This window comes from Bos taurus, chromosome 7, assembly GCF_002263795.3.
Source record: "Bos taurus isolate L1 Dominette 01449 registration number 42190680 breed Hereford chromosome 7, ARS-UCD2.0, whole genome shotgun sequence".
Classification (NCBI taxonomy): domain Eukaryota; kingdom Metazoa; phylum Chordata; class Mammalia; order Artiodactyla; family Bovidae; genus Bos; species Bos taurus.
In genome coordinates, this window is record NC_037334.1 from 71817075 (window position 1) to 71836598 (window position 19524).

The 19524-nt window shown below is 47.7% G+C and overlaps 1 protein-coding gene across 3 annotated transcripts in view; it reads right to left on the reverse strand.

The window, feature by feature from the left end:
* CCNJL (cyclin J like) overlaps nucleotides 1-19524 on the reverse strand; it is a 63716-nt gene that overhangs the window by 4523 nt on the left and 39669 nt on the right. For 2 of the 3 annotated variants that reach the window (XM_005209688.5, XM_002689349.7), the window contains exon 4: nucleotides 702-1004. In XM_005209688.5, the coding sequence (XP_005209745.1) occupies nucleotides 702-1004 (303 nt within the window). Of the gene's footprint in view, nucleotides 1-701; nucleotides 1005-4559; nucleotides 6306-19524 lie in introns of those variants that run through there. The other variant, XM_024995293.2, reaches the window with a different exon arrangement.

Below are 19524 nucleotides of genomic sequence, written 5' to 3' on the forward strand. Positions count from 1 at the left end.
CCCAGCTTCAAATCCTAGCAATAATCTTAGGATAAGTTACTTCACATCTTGAGTATCAATTAAGGAAACTGATTTGTAAAATGAGAGCAGCATAAATGATCTTCATGTGAAGTTGCTGTGAGGTTCAAATGAAACAAGACATGCAGAGCACTGCCTGGTGTACAGTAAGTGTTCACTTACTGCTTAATATCACAATTGTTGATATTGTTACTCATAACCCTTTTGGCCTGGAGTGGGTTATAAGGTGGTTAAATCAACAGTATTTCTGACCTAGTGTTGTACGTAACACCTAGATCTTAATACCCAGATCTTAAGACACTTTAAGCAAAAGTCTCCAAATGGTAAAAGTGTATTGCTAAAGCAGATGGAAACAAAACCCTCTCTCCCATCCTACCTGTACGATACTCTTTCAGAATGACCTACCTGTGACTCTGGGCTACTTAGATGATTGGCAGTGTTCCAAGTGAGTTAAACACTACCAGGTAGGTGATCGGTAAATAGACAGACTACAGGCTGCCTGCATACAAGCTACTCCTCCTTTACACATTATTGCTAACTCACCCCGTCTCTGCTTACCCCTGCAAATCTTTCTCTGCCTATCCCTGCAAAGTGGGGTGATCTGGTGATGTGGGTGCACTGGCCCCTGACCCTGGCCCCCATGTGGGCGGGGAAGGGTGGACAGGCCTTGACATTGGCCCCACCTTGCAGGGTGACCTCTAGGAAGTAGTGGGCATACTCCTTGAGGCACTCTTTGGTCTTGCGGGGGCAGGTGGTGGGCCAGCTGTGGCAGTGGTGGTCCTTCTGGCTGACGGAGGCTAAGAGGTAGTAGTCGAGGAAGTGGGCGGGCGTAGGCAGGCAGAGGTTCCAGCCAAAGGCCTCTAGCAGCAGCAGCTCTGTACTCAGCAGCTCCTTCCTGGTGAGGGAGAAGTTTTGGCTGCTCAGGATCCTGGTGCTGTTTATCTGCTCCAGCTTGGGGACGTGGTCTTCCCGATCCTCGAACTTACCTAAGGGAGAAGCAGAGATTACGTGAGACAGCACTTGCTGGAAAGGCCCTCTGTATAGTACCCAGATGGTGCTGGCAAGCAGAAGAGTAAGCCCAAAGGCACATATTACAGATCTGTCACATTTGACCTCGAATCCCCACACCATCACTTCCAGCTGTGTGATCATGGACACATGTCTCATCCTCTCTGTGCCTCAGTTCTCTCCTATGTAAAATGGAACTTATACCTCCTAAAGCTTTTGTTAGATTCAATGAGATAACACACACCAATGTACAGACCAGCGCGTGGATCACAGAAGATGTTCAACAGCAGTTAGCAATAGCAGCAAGGGCCTGGGCCCTCCTGTCTGGTCTGTACTAACTCAACATCAGGACTGGTCAGGGGGCCATAGCCACGGTGACCTTGTAAATCTGGCCTGTCCCTGCAGATATGGAAGAGCTCTTCAGTGGCTCCCCAGTATCCTCAATATTGAGCTTTAACTCTGTCAAGGTTTCTGAGTTTGGATTCCCTTAAAACAGTTTTCTTGGGAGGTGAGCCCAGGGAAGATCTATAAGTAGTAAAAGACAGAAAAGGGATGAAAGCCAAAGGGGCATTTTATCTCGAAGAGGTATCTAAACCCCATGTTCATTGCAGCATGATTCACAACAGCCAAGAAAGCCTAAGTGTCCACTGACAGATAATGAATAAAGAAAATAGTTATTTATACACAATGGGTCCCATCATTTCATGGCAAATAGAAGGGGGAAAAGTGGAAACAGTGACAGACTTTATTTTCTTGGGCTCCAAAATTACTATGAATGGTGACTGCAGCCATGAATTTAAAAGATACTTGCTCCCTGGAAGGAAAGCTATGATAAACCTAGACAGCATATTGAAAAGGAGAGACATCACTTTGCCCACAAAGGTCTGTATAGTCAAAGATATGATTTTTCCAGCAGTCATGTACGGATGTGAGAATTGGGTCATAAAGAAGGCTGAGTGCCAAAGAATTGATGCTTTCAAACTGTTGTGCTGGAGAAGACACTTGAGAGTCCCTTGGACTTCAAGGAGATCAAACCAGTCAATCCTAAGAGAAATCAACCCTGAGTATTCACTGGAAGGACTGATGCTGAAGCTGAAACTCCAATATTTGGCTGTCTGATGTGAAGAGCTGACTCACTGGAAAAGACCCTGATGCCAAGAAAGACTGAAGGCAGGAGAAGAGGGAGGAACAGAGGATGGTTGGATGGCATCATCAACTCAATGGACATGAGTTTGAGCAAGCTCTGGGAGATGGTGAAGGACAGGGCAGCCTGGCGTGCTGCAGTCCATGGGGTCGCAAAGAGTCGGACACGACTGAGCAACTGAACAATAACATATTTGTTGTTGTCACGTCTGACTCTTTGCGACCCCACGGACTGCAGCATGCCGGGCTGCCCTGTCCTTCACTATTTCCTGGAGCTTAAAGGGATATTATTCAGCCATGAAAAGGAGAAAATCCTGCCATTTGGGACAACATGGATGGACCTTATGAATTATGATTATGAATGTTAACTAATTGTGATTTCACAATATATGCATACATCAAACCAGTATGTTGTACATCTTAGATCAATACATTATGCCAAATGCATCTCAGTGAAACTGGAAAACATGGTGTCATGTAACTTCCAAGACAATGCTTTAAGAGGCCTTACAACTTTTTAAAAAATTATTATTTTATTTTGGCTGTGTTGAGTCTTAGTTGTGGCACACGAGGTCTTCATTGTACCACGGCAGACCTTTCATTGCAGCATGTGGACTCTCTAGCTGTTGCTTGCAGTCTTAGTTACTCCAAAGTATGTGGGATCTTAGTTCCCCAACCAGGGATCGAACCCGCATCCCCTGCATTGCAAAGTGGATTCTTAACCACTTGACTACCAGGAATGTCGAGAGAGGCCTTACAGATTCAACTTGGCCCTACCTGGACTGTCATTCCCAGACCTCCATGTAAGGAAGCACATTTAGCCTCCTGGAGTCAAAGAAGCCACAAGGATGAGAATAGACGTGCCCAGGCAACATCCAGCACTGCATCTCAAAAATGTGAATGAGGCCACTCTCGACCTTCCAGGCCAGTGGATCCTCCAGCAACTGTATGAATGAACCAAAGTGAAACCAACACAGAACCACTGTGCAGTGCACATTGCTATTGTTTTAAATCACTAAGTTTTGGGGTTGTTTTGTAGGAACAGATAACTGGAATACACTCATATCAGTGCACAGTGACAAAAAGATGTGAAACCCCACAGACAGATCTGTCACATAGCTCGGAAAGTACTCAAGAAACAATGACTACAGGGACTTCCCTGGTGGTCCACTGGTTAAGAATCTGCCTGCCAGTGCAGAGGACATGGGTTTGATCCCTGGTCTAGAAACTAAGATGCTCAGAGGCCACTAAGCCCATACACCACAATACTGAAGCCTAACCACACTAGAGCCCATGCTTTGCAACAAGAGAAGCCACCACAGTGAGAAGCCCTCGCATCACAACTAGAGAAAGCTCTCATGCAGCGATGAAGACCCAGCGCAGTCATAAATAAAATTAAATAATTAAAAAAAATTTTTTAAAAAGAAGTAATAACCGAGTCCAGAGATAAACAGGCTCCAGGTTAGACATTTACAACTGGCTTCCTATTTGCATTTCTTGGGGCAGGAAGAAGTAGGCTTCAGACTGGACACTTCTAACCAGTCTCCTGTTTGCATTTCCTGAGATAAGAGATAGGTGGGCTCCAGTTAAGGCATTTACAATCAGCCTCCTGTTTGCCCTCCAAAATGGAAGTAACAACAGAAACAGGGTAAGCAGCCAGTCTTTGCCTCTCGTAAACACCTCAAGGTAATAGTCATGGCAAGGACAATGAGGGGCAAAACCCTGCTGGAGTAAAGGATTAAGGAATTTCTGCTCCCCACTTTTTTGGATAGAGACACTACACATGCACAGAAAGGCTTCTTGTGGGCCAGAAGTCAGGGCATAATGCTGGACCATAAGGAGTCTTGATCCTCCCAGAAGACTTCACTTCAAAATCTGTCTTGGTTGAGGGTCCCAGGGTAGGTCAGATGTGGAAAAAGAACCAGACAATTGGCTAAAGGTAAACAAAGACCTGTAAGAACTGACCTGTACAAATGACTTAACCACCTCTGTACTACATTCCTCCTCACTAAGGGGGACATCCACAACCTTTCTCTTCCAGCGTGCATCTCTGCCTTGCTTCTGTCTTAACAAACTGCTTCTCTGTGTGTTCTCCCACCTGTTATGTGGTTTCTAATGATAAACTCTGTACCTACATTTACAGTTCTTGTCTCCATGATAAATGCATTTTTCACTGGGGGCAAAGATCCACAGAAAAATAGCTTCTAGCCTGTAACTCTGGTTGGTCTGGTGGCTGGGATTCCTGGTTTTCATCCAGGCTACCTCTCACCTCACGCCACTGCTCACTGCTGCCTCACTGAGATCATGATTACATACTGGAAGATCCTGGAAATAAACTGCATGAAATACATCCAAATGGAGTTAGATACAAACAAAAATAAAACACAAACCTCGGGTTATCCTGCTCAGGGTCAAGGGAATGGAGGATTTCCATAGTAATGCCGCTGGGCAGTCATCCATGGGGAAGCCCCACAGGCAGCCTGTGCTGGAGGCAGCTCTACCGGAGAAACTGCTGGGGACTCCTAGCCTTCACACCAATGCTCAGGGAAACCACTCACACCCGACTGTGGCCTTGGCCACTGAAGTTTTCTGAAGGCACTGTGCCCTCCTTGCCAACGAGCCTTGGTTAGCGCAGCTCCCTCTGCCCCAAGCACCCTTTCCCAGCGTCCTGTCATTTCACCAAGCTCAGCCTGTCCTCCACCTCAAAGCCACGCCCCTTCGGAAGCCTTCCCTGACCACGGGCCCCACGTGCTGCTGACACCCACATCAGATGGTGCACCCCAAGGCCTGACCTCGGTCCCATTACGTTGGCCTCCAAGTCCAACCTTGCTGTGTGCAGGACAGCTGCTGGAGCAGGTGTTGGAAAAGGCAATGGGCGACCCAGTTGAGCTGGGAGCACACATCTGTTCCGACAGCGGGAACAGCCAACAAAGCGTCCACACACCTGTGCACAACTGCCAGCGCCCTGTGACCCAGTTCTCAGCCGACGCTCTCGCTCACCCAGAGATAAGGAAGTAATCACTTCAGGCAGGCGGCCCTGCAGCAGAGACAACACATTCCTCACCAAGGCCTCAGAAAACATCACTGAAAAATGAAACACCGACTCTGGGAAGCCTGCATCTTTCTTCTCAGGGAGCCAGGCAACAGCCAGCCCACCGGATAGGCAGAGATGATGACATGCACTTCCGGTCTTCGCCTTGGAGGAGGGAAGGAGATGATGATGACCAATGCAACCCAGACTCATCTCCTTCCCAGCCTGCCAGGCACGGCCCTGCCTCCAGAGCACACACCTTCCCTTGTACCAGGGTAACTTGGGCAGGAAAAGGTGAGGACAGTGCTGCCCCTTCCCTAGGTGGAAGAGGCCTTTGTATGATGAAATCCTGGGAGGGGGTGCTGCCTGGGGATCAGGCCTTGCCACTTTCTGCAACCTCGGGGCTCCACGCCCTCCCCAAACACTGGATCCAACCACACCTGAAACGTGACCCCTCCTCCAGCGGGGTGTGCTCATGCCCTCACCCACCTTATCACGTGTCCTCCAGAGCTTTGATCAGAGGCCACTCGGTGACATCAAGGCACTTCTCACACTCAAGATTTTTTAATTTCAAATATTACTGTCAGTGGCTAGCACCTGGCCATTAATAGGTCACTAACAAGTATGAGAGCTTCCCTGGTGGCTCAGTGGTAAAGAATCCACCTGTCCATGCAGGTGACGTATGTTCAATCCCTGGGTTGGGAAGATCCCCTGGAGAAGAAAATGGCAACCCACTCCAGTATTCTTGCCTGGAGAATCCCATGGACAGAGAAGCCTGGAAGGCTACAATCCATGGGGTTGCAAAAGAGTCAGACACGACTTAGCAACCAAACCATCAACAAGTGTGAGCCCCAGAAGAACAGGAACCACATCCCACACGTTCTTAGCTGTGCCCGAGGTCCCAGCACAGTCCCCAGCACACAGTAGATGTCCCATGCCTATTTGTGGAGAGAATGAATGGTTCTCTCTGGATAGTTGAACTGTGTTTGTTGCTTCAGTCATACCCAACTCTTTGTGACCCTAAGGGCTGTAGCCCGCCAGGCTCCTCTGTCCATGGGATTCTCCAGGCAAGAATACTTAAGTGGGTTGCCGTGCCCTCCTCCAGGAGATACACCCCCGCCCCCGCCCCCGCCCCACCCAGGGATCGAACCCACATCTCCTGTGTCTCCTGCACTGTAGGCACATTCTTTACTGTCTGAGCCACCAGCGAAGCCCTACTTGAATTGCAGGCCGTTTCAATTGTTCTCTGATGCTCTCTGATTATCTGTACTCCCTAATTTTTTTCTCCAATGATTCGCATATTCTTTTGGCAACTTAAGAAAAAAAATTTTTTTGGTCAACTTATTAAGGTTTCCCTGAACCTTGGGCTCACTTGAGTCAATGCTGTTTGCACGCACTCAATAGCTAGAGCTCTTTTCTTCCCAGAACAGAAGGTGAAGGTGAAGGTCACAGCTCTGGCAGAAATATCAATCATGCTGGCAGTGGCACTGAGACCCTTCCATGGCTCTGCTGGCAGTCAGCAATCTATCCCAACAGGCTGCTGCTGCTGCTAAGTCATTTCAGTCATGTCCGACTCTGTGCGACCCCATGGACTGCAGCCTACCAGGCTCCTCCGTCCATGGGATTTTCCAGGCGAGAGTACTGGAGTGGGTTGCTATTGCCTTCTCCTCCTATAGATGAGGCTGAGGTTATTCAATGAAGCTGGGAAGCAGCATATCATATTTGAGAACCAGAAGCCTCAACATCACCTAGGAACCTGTTAGAACTGTGAATCCTTCAGCCCCACTCCAGACCTGCTGTATGAGACTCAAGGTGGGGCCTGGAAATCTGCATCCTAGCAAGCCCTCCAGGTGGTTCTTCGGCACACTCAAGTTTGAGAACCCCTGCTCTGGCACACTGTACTTCCTGCAGTTCTGTGGAAGTAGAAGAATCTCTCATCCAACCCATCCCTTTAGATTAGTTCAACGTCATACTCTGTGAAGCCTTGTCAAACTCCTCAGTCAGCAGACTGGGTTCCTAAAGCACCTTATCTTGCTCCTATCAGAGCCTTTGCCACACTGACTTTAATTGTCTCTGATGCTGGGCTACCTAAGGCAAGGAAGGGCATCTTATTCATCTCTATATCTTCAGCACTGGAATATAGTAGGCACTCAAAAACCGCTCCTAGAATGAACACATGAGTGAATAATTGATGCCACAGTGCAGAGTGGAGGAGGGGGTAGAGGGATGAAGGGGTGAAGAGGAGGAGGGTGCAGAATGACCTCCCAGGGCCTTTCCGGCAATTTGTTCACCCTGGAGTTGACTGAACCCCAATTAACTTTTTTTTTTTTTGGCCTCACCCTGCAGCATGTGGGATCTTAGTTCTCCTACCAAGGATCGAACCTGCGTCCCCTGCATTAGAAGTACAGAGTCTTAAGCAATGAACCACCAGGGAAGTCCCAAGGCCCAGTTTACTTTGACCACCCTTTCCTGGCACTGGCCTCTGAGGCACATATCCCAACAGGCAGATGTACTCAATCAGATTAGTTCCTCCCTGCCCTTGTTGCCAGAGAAGGCAATGGCACCCCACTCCAGTACTACTGCCTGGAAAATCCCATGGACGGAGGAGCCTGGTAGGCTGCAGTCCATGGGGTCGCTAGAGTCGGACACGACTGAGAGACTTCACTTTCACTTTTCACTTTCATGCATGGGAGAAGGAAATGGCAACCCACTCCAGTGTTCTTGCCTGGAGAATCCCAGGGATGGAGGAGCCTGGTGGGCTTCCGTCTATGGGGTTGCACAGAGTCGGACACGACTGAAGCGACTTAGCAGCAGCAGCAGCAGCCTTTGTTGCTTTCAAACTTTTCAGAGTTGTGCCTTTCCCACAGCTACCAGGACCCAAAGAATCACCCTGAAATGGAAGGGCCAACGATTACTGAGGAATCTGATTCTCCAGCTCCCTCTGCTCCCCACACAGGGGAAGCTTCCTGGGGACTCACTGCACTGCAGGCCAGAGCAGGGCAGAGCTGGGTCTGAATCCTCAAGTTGACTCTGGATCTAAAAGCACTGAAATCCACAAGCTGTTCATTTCCTCTCTAGGAATATGCCCCACGTGGAGAAAGCATGGCTGTGCAGTATGCAAAGTTCTCTAAGACATACCCAGCACAGAGAAATGGTTGGAGCCCCATGCTTGGCTGGGCACTGGGCTTTGTGCTGGACACACGCTGGATGCCCCAGGTAGGTTCTGTTCAGAGCCCCAGAGACTCAGAGGAAAAGGTTCTGCAAGCACTCAAGTCCACACCTAGGAGCGACCTCACAGCCCATGCTCTTAGAACAACACATTTCATAGCCAGCAAAGATTTTATGAGTTTCCTGACACTGCATATGCCCAGCATCCTTCTTCTCAGGTCTGGGAGCCAGGCAGCCCTTTGTCCCCAGCCTGCCAGCACCAAGCACCACCACCCAGATGCTTGCTCCTGATTGACAAAGGGCATAGACAACAAATGCCAGGAGTCTTCAGGCAGGTCCCTGGAGGAGTGGGGGACAGAAGTCTGAGTCTTTCCAAGTCAGGCAAGAGCCACAATTTGCCTCCAACTTGTTTGATGTACTTTTTATTAGGAAAATTTTCAAATCCACAGGAGAGATGAAAGAACAGAACAATGAACCCAGTTGACCCCTCCCCAGAGTCACCAATTGCTGACACAGAGCCACAAAATTGCTGTGTGTGTGTGTATGTATGTAGTATATGAATATTGGTTTTGCTGGACTATTTTAATTAAGTTGCAGACATGACATGCCACCCCTCGTTACTTTAGCGTCCATCCCTGAGGTCATTTTCCTATATTATAATGCCATTAACAATTCTAAGAACATCAACATTAATGCAGTAACATTTTCTAACATTCAATCCATATCTGGCTTTCCCCAAGGGTCCTGAAAATGCCTTTGTTTTTTGGATCCAGATCCAACAAGGCTACACATGGTGTCTATTACATCTCTTTGGTCCCACTCTTTGTTTTTCATGACACCGACTCTGGATAAATCTGGGCCAGTTGTCTGGTACGGTGTCCCATATCCTGGACTTCCCTGATTGTTTCCTCATGATCAACAAGACTATAGAGGCGATGCTTTGTTCCTACTGGGTCTCCTTAGGAATTATACAAGGTCAGTTTGTCCCAGCAATAGTGATGCTACGTTTGATCACTTGGTTAAGGAGCTGAAACCAGATCTCTCTATTTTAAAGGTACCATTCTCCTGTGAAATTAATAAGTCATCTGTCAGGTGATACCTCAAGATGAAGTGAACACCCTGTTTCTCAACACCCTTTAACTCAATGGTTTGGCATCCATGGATGATTCTTTCCTAAAAAAACTGTTATACTGGGGTTGAAAAAAAAGAATTTCATCTGCATTTCATCTACCATTTCATCTACACTTTTCTTTTCACACTGTTCCAAATTTGAACAGTGGGAGCACTATCAAGATACTAAGGTTAAAAAAAAAAAAAATCCTAAACTTCCCTGGTGGCTCAGAGGTAAAGAATCCACCTGCTAACGCAGGAGACATGGGTTCAATCCCTGGATGGGCAAGATCCCACATGCCGAAGAGCAACTAAGCCCACGTGCCACAACTACTGAGCCTGTGCTCTAGAGCCGGAGAGCCGCAACAACGAAGTCCACGCACCCTAGAGCCGCTGCTCCACAACAAGAGAAGGTACCACAATGAGAAGCCCGTGTACCGCAGCTGAAGGGTAGCCCCCTACTTGCCGAAACTACAGAAAAGCCCTCGAGACAAGGAAGACCCCGCACAACCAAAAATAAATAAATGAAATTATAAAAAGAAATCCTAAGCCTATCAAAGCACTCGCCCTAAATCTGGGAGGCCAGTCGCGTGCACATGAGCCCAGTGTTGGTGGTGACGGTGAAACGTGCAAACAACACCTGTGAGGATGCTCTGCGCATCAGCTGGCTGACTGCTCCCACACTCCTGGGGGCCGGTTCAAAGAGAGCCTGAGCCACTCTTGGAAGGTCACAGTTAGTAGACTGGTGACATGTGTCCACCAAGTGGCCTAAACCACAGTCTCCACCACAGTGGCCAGACACTGCCAAGCCAGCAAGCCTTGGAAGGGATATCCACACAATAGCTTTTTCTTTTTAAAAAAATGTAGTAAAATGCACATAACATAAAATGTACCACTTTAACCCTTTAATTGTACTGATCAGCGGCATTAAGTACATTCACACTATTGTGTAACCAATCTCCGGAACTCTTTTCATTTTGCAAAAATGGAAACTCTGTACCCACTTAACAACTCTCTGTTCCCCTCTCCCAGGCCCTGATAACTGTCTTTCTACTTTCTGTCTCTCGGAACTGACTAAAGATTAGCTCTTTCTTATTCTACCTACTGTCCTGACAATCAAGCCTTCAGTTCAGTTCAGTTCAGTCGATCAGTCGTGTCCGACTCTTTGCGACCCCATGAATCGCAGCACGCCAGGCCTCCCTGTCCATCACCATCTCCCAGAATTCACTCAAACTCACATCCATCGAGTCGGTGATGCCATCCAGCCATCTCATCCTCTGTCGTCCCCTTTTCCTCCTGCCCCCAACCCCTCCCAGCATCAGTCTTTTCCAATGAGTCAACTCTTCACATGAGGTGGCCAAAGTACTGGAGTTTCAGCTTTAGCATCATTCCTTCCAAAGAAATCCCAGGACTGATCTCCTTTAGAATGGACTGGTTGGATCTCCTTGCAGTCCAAGGGACTCTCAAGAGTCTTCTCCAACACCACAGTTCAAAAGCATCAATTCTTTGGCACTCAGCTTTCTTCACAGTCCAACTCTCACATCCATACATGACCACTGGAAAAACCATAGCCTTGACTAGATGGACCTTTTTTGGCAAAGTAATGTCTCTGCTTTTGAATATGCTATCTAGGTTCGTCATAACTTTCCTTTCAAGGAGTAAGCGTCTTTTAATTTCATGGCTGCACTCACCATCTGCAGTGATTTTGGAGCCCAGAAAAATAAAGTCTGACACTGTTTCTACTGTTTCCCCTTCTATTTTCCATGAAGTGATGGGACCGGATGCCATGATCTTCGTTTTCTGAACGTTGAGCTTTAAGCCAACTTTTTTACTCTCCACTTTCACTTTCATCAAGAGGCTTTTGAGTTCCTCTTCACTTTCTGCCATAAGGGTGGTGTCATCTGCATATCTGAGGTTATTGATATTTCTCCCGGCAATCTTGATTCCAGCTTGTGCTCCTTCCAGCCCAGCGTTTCTTATGATGTACTCTGCATAGAAGTTAAATAAGCAGGGTGACAATATACAGCCTTGACGTACTCCTTTTCCTATTTGGAACCAGTCTGTTATTCCATGTCCAGTTCTAACTGTTGCTTCCTGACCTGCATACAGATTTCCCAAGAGGCAGGTCAAGTGCTCTGGTATTCCCATCTCTTTTAGAATTTTCCACAGTTTATTGTGATCCACATAGTCAAATGCTTTGGCATAGTCAATAAAGCAGAAATAGAGCATATAAAAATATAATACTGACTTTTCTGAGGTAGGACCAAGAGAAGCAATATTTTTAATTGCTTAAAAAACCTCAAACTCTTAATTTCAGAAAATTTTAAATATTACAAAAAACCCCACAAACCCCACAGAGAAAATGTTATAATGAAACCCCATGAATGCATTATGAACCTTTAATGATCATCCACATTTATACTGTCTTTAGAAAAAGTCTTGCAATTTCCCTGGTGGGTCAGTGATTAAGACTCTGTGCTTCTACTTCAGGGGGTTCAGGTTCAATCCCTGGTTGGAAAACTAAGATCCTGCATGCCACACAGCCAAAAGAGGGAAAAAAAAAAAAAAGAAAAGAAAAATCCTTAAACAAAAAGGTAAACAAGCACAGAATAGGAGTTTTTCTTTAAAAAACTGGCCTTTTAATAAAAAGTTGCCTGTTTCTCATGCCCGAGCTCAGTGCTGCCCACTCTCTACTAGACAGATTCCAGTTAATTCCTACAAGAATCCTACATCCCTGGCAAGACACACGCTTGAGATTCATTTAGGATTGCCTGCTGCTCATTCAGGAGCTAAACCTAGGCTCAGACATGCAGCCAAGGCCTCCTGGCTAAAGAGACCAGGTTTTAATGCAACAGCTATGAAATCAATTCTTCTTTGCTAAAGAAGTGCAATGCCTTTTAAAACAGGCAAAGCTGCTCTTTCTCAAGAAAGGCCACTCTCCTATTTTAAAGTCTCCCCCCACACCCACCGCCCCCGTTTTTCATCTGAGATGGAGAAACAAAATGCTCTTGATCAGGGATTGAGACCCCACGGCTACTCCTCCTTCTTCCAGCAGCCCTCGGCCCTGCTCTTTGTGCAGCCGATGATAAAGGGAAGGGTGGTAAGCAGGTCGGAGGGTAAAGAGCCACTCTGGTGACTGCCTGGCCCTCCAGGTGAACCTAAGATCTTCTGACATGACAGAAGAAGGTGCTGGGTGGTAGAGGAGGTGAGGACCCAAGAGGAAAGAGAAGGCCCTGATGGAAAGGGCTTTTCCCCAATGGCTGGGAGAGGAAGTACTCGACCCTTTAGCTCCTAGGCTGGGCCAGGCAGAAAGGAGACCTTTCTGATGCAAATTCTTCCTTAGATTATTCTTTTAAGGAGGGGAGAGAAGTGGCCTTCAGGAAGAGCAGGATTTTTTTGTTTGTTTGCTTTTTGTTTTTGAGCAAGATATTTAATGAGGGCTGAGCATCCTGCTACCAGGGGAAGCCCAGATTCTGGGGGAGGGGGGTCCTTAATGGAAACAGACAAGAATGCCTCCTCTTGAACCCTCACCCCCAACCCCACCAAGGATTTCAAGTTCAGGCCTAGGTGCTAGTTCTCCATCCTCACTGCTATTATGATTTGCACGATTCTGGGCAATCACATGGAAACCTACACCCCAAAGGATGGTTGGGAGGGCTCAAGGAGACAGAAGGTATTATGATTGGCAAAGGACCCAGGGTAAAGCAAGGGCTCCATAAATGGTAGCAGCTGCTGCTATTATTTACTGAACTTGGTATTTATTCTTTGCACCCTGGACCTGGGATCTTCTTCTAAAGTCGTGTTAGTTGAGTAGAGACAAACTAGCGTTGGCAGTCAACACAACATTTTCTTACAGGGTCTGAAAAAGGGGTGAAAGTAAGTCCAACCAAAGGCTCCCTCAGCCCCACTGATCCCACCCGACGGGCTGTACCAGACCCCCAGAGAGAATGCCAGAGTGGCTCCAGCCTCCTTGCCCTAGACTGTGATCTTGAATTCCACCCTCCTGCTAGTGATTTCAAGGTTCACAGAGCCTGGGAGGTCAAGGGCAGTGTGGGGTCCAAGGCCTTTCCCGGATGGGTCCTCCTCACAGGGGAGGGACTTTCCTAGTCTAGCTGGTTGGCAAGAGGCAGAGAATCCACACATTAGAATGTGAGCCCCAGAGGTCACGTGGTTCACTCTGGGCTCCCCTCTGTCTCGAAGGCTCCAGCACTGCATAGCAGGCATCAAACAATGCAGGCAGCCCTCAGGGAGGCACAGCCTCAGGAACTGCCAAGCAAACTCAGTTCATTCTGGGAACAACCCAAGAGGTTTGGGAGTGTTTTCCTCATGGAATTAGAAGCTCAGAAAGGTTAAGTGAGTTGCCCAATCACCCAGTTGTGAAGAGCAAGAGCAAAATGAAAAGTCTGGGTAGCTCCTTATTCCATGAGGATGGGAACACACCCGTCTTTGTAACATTATACATGCCCTTCACTTAGCACAGCAGCCAGCACAAATTTAATACTTAAGTAGTTCTTTTTAAAATGAATACATAAATGGTTCCAAAGTCCAGAGTTTTCTATTCCACAAGCAAGAAATCTCAGATATAGTCACAAAGATCCTTGCAATCCCAGAAAGTCTCTGAGAGTATATTTATCTGGGCACAGGAATTCCTATGAACATGGGTGTCAGGCCAGCTGCAATCTCCCCATCTAACCACCCTGTTGTCCACAAATACTCATCTCTGTCAATCCTCCTCTTTATGCCATTTAGTAATTTAATCCCAGAGCCTTTCCACTAAAGATGTGTATGATCAAAGAGACTTAGTTTTTTCTTCCAAAGCAAACTTTCTGCAATAAAGAATAGCCTCCCCTAGAGGATGTGGGGAAAAAAGGGAACCTCCTACATTGTTGGTGGGAATGCAAGTTGGTGCAGCCACTGTGGAAAACAGTGTGGAGATTCCTCAGAAAATTAAAAACAGAATCATCATATGATCCAGCAACCCCATTCCTGGGCATATATCCAGGCAAAACCATAATTCAAAAAGATATATGCAGCCTTATAGTCACATCGCATTATTCACAGCTAAGACATGGAAACAATCCAAACGTTCATCAACAGATGAACAAGATGTGGCACATGTATACTACGGAATACCACTCAGGCACAAAAAAGATGAAACAACGCCATCTGCGGCAACGTGGATGGACCTGGAGATTAGCTACTAAGTAAGTCAGAAAGGCTATGGTTTTTCCTGTGGTCATGTATGGATGTGAGAGTTGGATGTGAAGAAGGCTGAGCGCCGAAGAAGTGATGCTTTTGAACTGTGGTGTTGGAGAGGACTCTTGAGAGTCCCTTGGACTGCAAGGAGATCCAACCAGTCCATTCTGAAGGAGATCAGCCCTGGGATTTCTTTGGAAGGACTGATGCTAAAGCTGAAACTACAGTACTTTGGCCACCTCATGCGAAGAGTTGACTCATTGGAAAAGACTCTGATGCTGGGAGGGGTTGGGGGCAGGAGGAGAAGGGGACGACAGAGGATGAGATGGCTGGATGGCATCACTGACTCGATGGACGTGAGTCGAGGTGAACTCCGGAGTTGGTGATGGACAGGGAGGCCTGGCGTGCTGTGATTCATGGGGTCGCAAAGAGTCGGACACGACTGAGCGACTGAACTGAACTGAACTGGACTGAAGTCAGAAAGAGAAAAACAAATATCCTATAGTGTCACTTATGTGTGGAATCTATGACACAAATGAACCTATCCATGAAACAAACAGCATCAGAGGCACAGAGAACAGACGTGACTGCCGAGGGGGAGGGAGACAGGGGAGGGGTACAGTGGGGGGTGGAGGTGAGCAGATGCAAGCTTTTATATGTAAAATGGACAAATAACATTCTATCGTATAGCATAGGGAACTATATTCAACATTCTATGATAAACCATAATGGAAAAGGATATATTTAAGAAAAGAATGTGTGTGTGTGTATATATATATATATATATATATATATATATATATATATGTAGGTATAAGTGAATCACTGCTGTAAAGTAGTAATTAACACAACATTGTAAATCAACTATACTTCAATGAAAAGAAATTTTAAAAAAAGGACAGATTCCTCTCCACCCAAACCAGCTTTTCATTTAAAAAAAAAAAAAAAAGGTTTTTTTAGTTATTGAGGCCAGAAGGTTGCTTCTTATTCATCCCCGAACAGGCACTGCTCATATGCAGCAGACAAGTGTCTTTCCAAGGAAGCAGGGCAGATTCTGAGCAATCTGATGGAGAAGCCAGAGCCAGCACAGCGCGCAGGGCCACCCAGCTTCTCTGGAGGCTCGGCCGATCACCGGCTGTGTGGCTAGGGGTGAGTCTCAGCCTCAGGGCATGAGCAATAGGACTGACAGAGGGAGACAGATGCTTGCGAGGATGGCACAAGGGCTCAGCATGCTCAGAAGGGTGCCCAGAGCTCAACAAACACTGGAACGTGCACTGCTTTATAAACATCTGCTCGCTTCAGAGCCAACCGTGCAGTCAGCACAGGTGCAGTGACAGCTTTACCTGAGGACGAGATTTCAGGTGGGAGAAAGAGAAAGCCAGGGACAGAGCAAGAAAACCCTCCCGCTGTAAGACAGTACTTTGGGGACTTCCCTGGTGGTCCAGTGGCTAAGACTCTGCACTCCCCATGTAGGGGGCCTAGGTTTGATCCCTATTCAGGTTAGACCCCACATGCCGCAACTAAAGATTCCGCATGCCACAACTAAGACCCGGCATGGCCAAATAAATAAATATATGTTTTTAAATTAGATCTTTAAAGAAAAAAAAAAAAAAGTGCATCGGTGGCAGTTTTCAGTGAAGGGAAGAGGCTATAAAGACCATTGCAGGTGGGAAGTGGGGAGCATCCTACATCCCCAGTCTGTCCTTGAAGACCTACTCCAGATGCACCGCATCTGAGAACCCCAGCCCCTCCAGAGATCTGGAGGTTAGGAAATGTCCTGCAGAAACAAGCCTGTGATCTCAGCCAAACTGGGGCATCTGGGAGACCCAGCGGGAAGGTAAAGTGGGGTTCTTCCAAGGTTGAGCTCCCTGCCTTCCTCAGGACACAAAGAAAGGCCCTTAAGGAATGTCCATGATCCCTGCAATTCAAGATTCCTTTCACACACACACACCTACTATGCGCTGAGCCTGGGAGATGGTGGGGCCCGAGATGATCAGGTCCCTGGGCTCACCCTGACTTTCAGAGCCTCCCCGTTCCCCTCCTCACAGCAGGCTGTTCTGTTACGGCTGCATCTTCAGGGTCCAGAACAGAGCAGAGCTCAATAAACAATGAATGAATGACTGAAAGCACATTTCTGACAGGCTGGCTCAATTCCGGAGTTCAACTCTGGACTGGAGGTGAGGCTGTGGGTAGTTGTTTTCTCCAGGAGGAAATTGTAAAAATGCCTCCGAGTCAGAGGTGGCATTCGGCCAGCTGGGTCACACACCGGCTTCCCTTCTGGCAGTGAGGGCTTCCCTGTCTCAGGATGGAGCAAACTGGCATGATGACTTCACTCGCTGACCCCAGCTAAACCTGGGCTCCTCTGTGCTCCTCTTTAAAAGGGACTCAAATAATTTCACTGAGTGTAAAAGCAGGGGCGTGCAATGTGGGCCCCTGTCATGTACACGGCTGGTTTCTGGGGCCAGGGTCAAGCAGTGCTTTGTGCAGCGGAAGGGAGTTCTCCCCTGTAATGAAGGCCCCTGCTTTGCAGAATGCCCCTGCCAGCTGACCTGGGTAGCTCCGGACCAGGCCTGACGGGGCTGCCAGCCGCAGAAAAGCTGACAACAAGTTCTCTTCTGAGCTGAAGGCGTGGATGTCGGAGTTCTGGATCCTTTGTTATTCTGGATCCTTTGTTATTCCAACGTCTCTGCTTGGAGAAGGGAGGGGGGGAGGGGGAGGAAGAAGAGGAGGAGGTGGCAGGAGGAGGTGGCAGGAGGAGGAGCAAGGCAGCAACCTTGGCCGCCTCTCTCAAGGTCAGGGGGAGCTGCTTCCAATCATGAGGCCTGGTCCCTGGGGCTGAAGCTTCCACCCAGGCCAGCTGAAACGCGGCTCAGCTGACTCAGAAAGCAGAGGAGCCAGGCATCTCCCAGCAACCTCTCCGGCTGCTGGTTTGAGTCTTCTGCTATGGCCAAGGAAGAAAGTGACCTGCTTGGTGACAAAGGCTGATGTTGTGTTGTGGCTGAAAGCAAGGACTCAGGGCCACCTGGGTCCTCATCCGGGCCGCTCACCCAATGGGCAAGTTACCCAACCACTGGGTCTCGGTTTCCTCCTCTGTCAACTGGAGGAAATAACAGTGCCTACTTCACAATGAAGGTTCCTAAATCTTCATTGAAGATTAAATGAGCAAATCCACATAAAGAGTTCAAAACACCGCCTGGCCTGTAAACAATAAATCTTAACCATCCCATGATCACTGAGGCCAGGATCTGCCCTCCACCCCCAAATTCTGATTGTAGGAAAAAACGCAGTGGGTTTGCAACTATCTTTTATTGTATGCTTTCTACTTTTTTCTATTTTCTAATTTTCTACAAGGAACAAATATCATTCTGCCGCTGAGGAAAAACAGTTTCAACTTCCCAGAAATCAAGACGCCATTGCTGGGACTCTAGAAGCCAGAACCAGCAAAGTAAGTGCCAGAGAAGGTTCCTAAATGTGGATCTGCCCTCATTCAAGATGAGGATGTAGGAAGAGGTAAGGCATGCTCCCTGAAGACCATCTTGAAAATCTAGGCAAACACAAATAATACAATCTCATCTTGGGGGAATTTCCTGGCAGTCCACTGATTAGGATTCCACGCTCTCACTTCTGAGGGCCCAGGTTCAATCCCTGGCCTGGGAATTAAGATCTGCCAAAAAAGAAAAAGATTAATCTCATTTGACCTCCCAGGGAAGGCTAGGCTGGCACATTTCCTTTGGGTCTGAAAGGAGTTTTAAAGCAAACCTCCTCTCTCGCCTCGTTTCCAAGATCACCGAGAAAAGAAGGAACAATGGTCCTACAGAAAAAAAGCCGTGGTCATGTGCAGCCTGTTCAGAGCACCAACTATGCCCAGTGCACGCCCAAGGATAAGGCCATTAAGAAGTTTGTCATTCAGACTTCCCTCGAGGTCCAGTGGTTAAGAATCCGCCTCCCAATGCATGGGGCATTGGCCCCTGCCACCCCCTGGTCCAGGAAGATCCCGCATGCCTCGGGGCAACTAAGCCCACGCCACAACTACTGAAGGCCACGCCCTGGAGCCCGTGGTCCGCAACAGGAGAAGCCACCGCAGTGAGAAGCTTGTGCACCACAGCTAGCTGGCAGCCCCGACTCGCTGCAACTAGAGAAAGCCCATGCGCAGCAACAAAGACTCAGTGCAGCCAAAAATAAATTAAAAAAAAAAAAAAAAATTTGTCATTCAGAACATCATAGAGGCCGCAGCCATCAGGGACGACAATTCTGAATCAAGTGTTTTTGACGTCTCTGTGCTTCCCAAGCTGTACGTGAAACAACATTACTGGGTGAACTGTACCATTCACAGCAAAGTAGTCAACCAGGCATCATTCTCAGAAAGCGCACCCTGAACACCACCACCCTGATTTAGACTGCAGGTGCTGCTCCACGACCTCCACTGAAGCCCATGAAAGGAGATGAATCCTTAAAGACTGAAGAAATACTGTTCTCTGAAAAGACAATAAAATGGAAATCATACGTTTCTTTTTTAAAAATACTTCTATTTATTTTTTTCTTTGGCTGTGCTGGGTCTTTGGTGCCTTGAGAGCTCCTCTCCTTTTGCAGTGCGTAGGCTTCTCACTCTTCTTGCAGAGCACAGGCTCTAGGGCGCGCGAGAGCTGCAATATTTGCAGAATGTGGGCTCAGTGGTTGCGGTGCATGGGCTTAGCTGCTCCGTGGCATCTTTCCAGACCAGAGTTCAAACCCGTATCTCCTGCATGGGCAGGTGGATTCTTTACCACTGAGGCACCAGGGAAGCCTGGAAATTATACTGAAGAGAGGAAAAAAAAAAGAGAAAAGAACCAAAAGCTGCCTTGCTGGTCCTA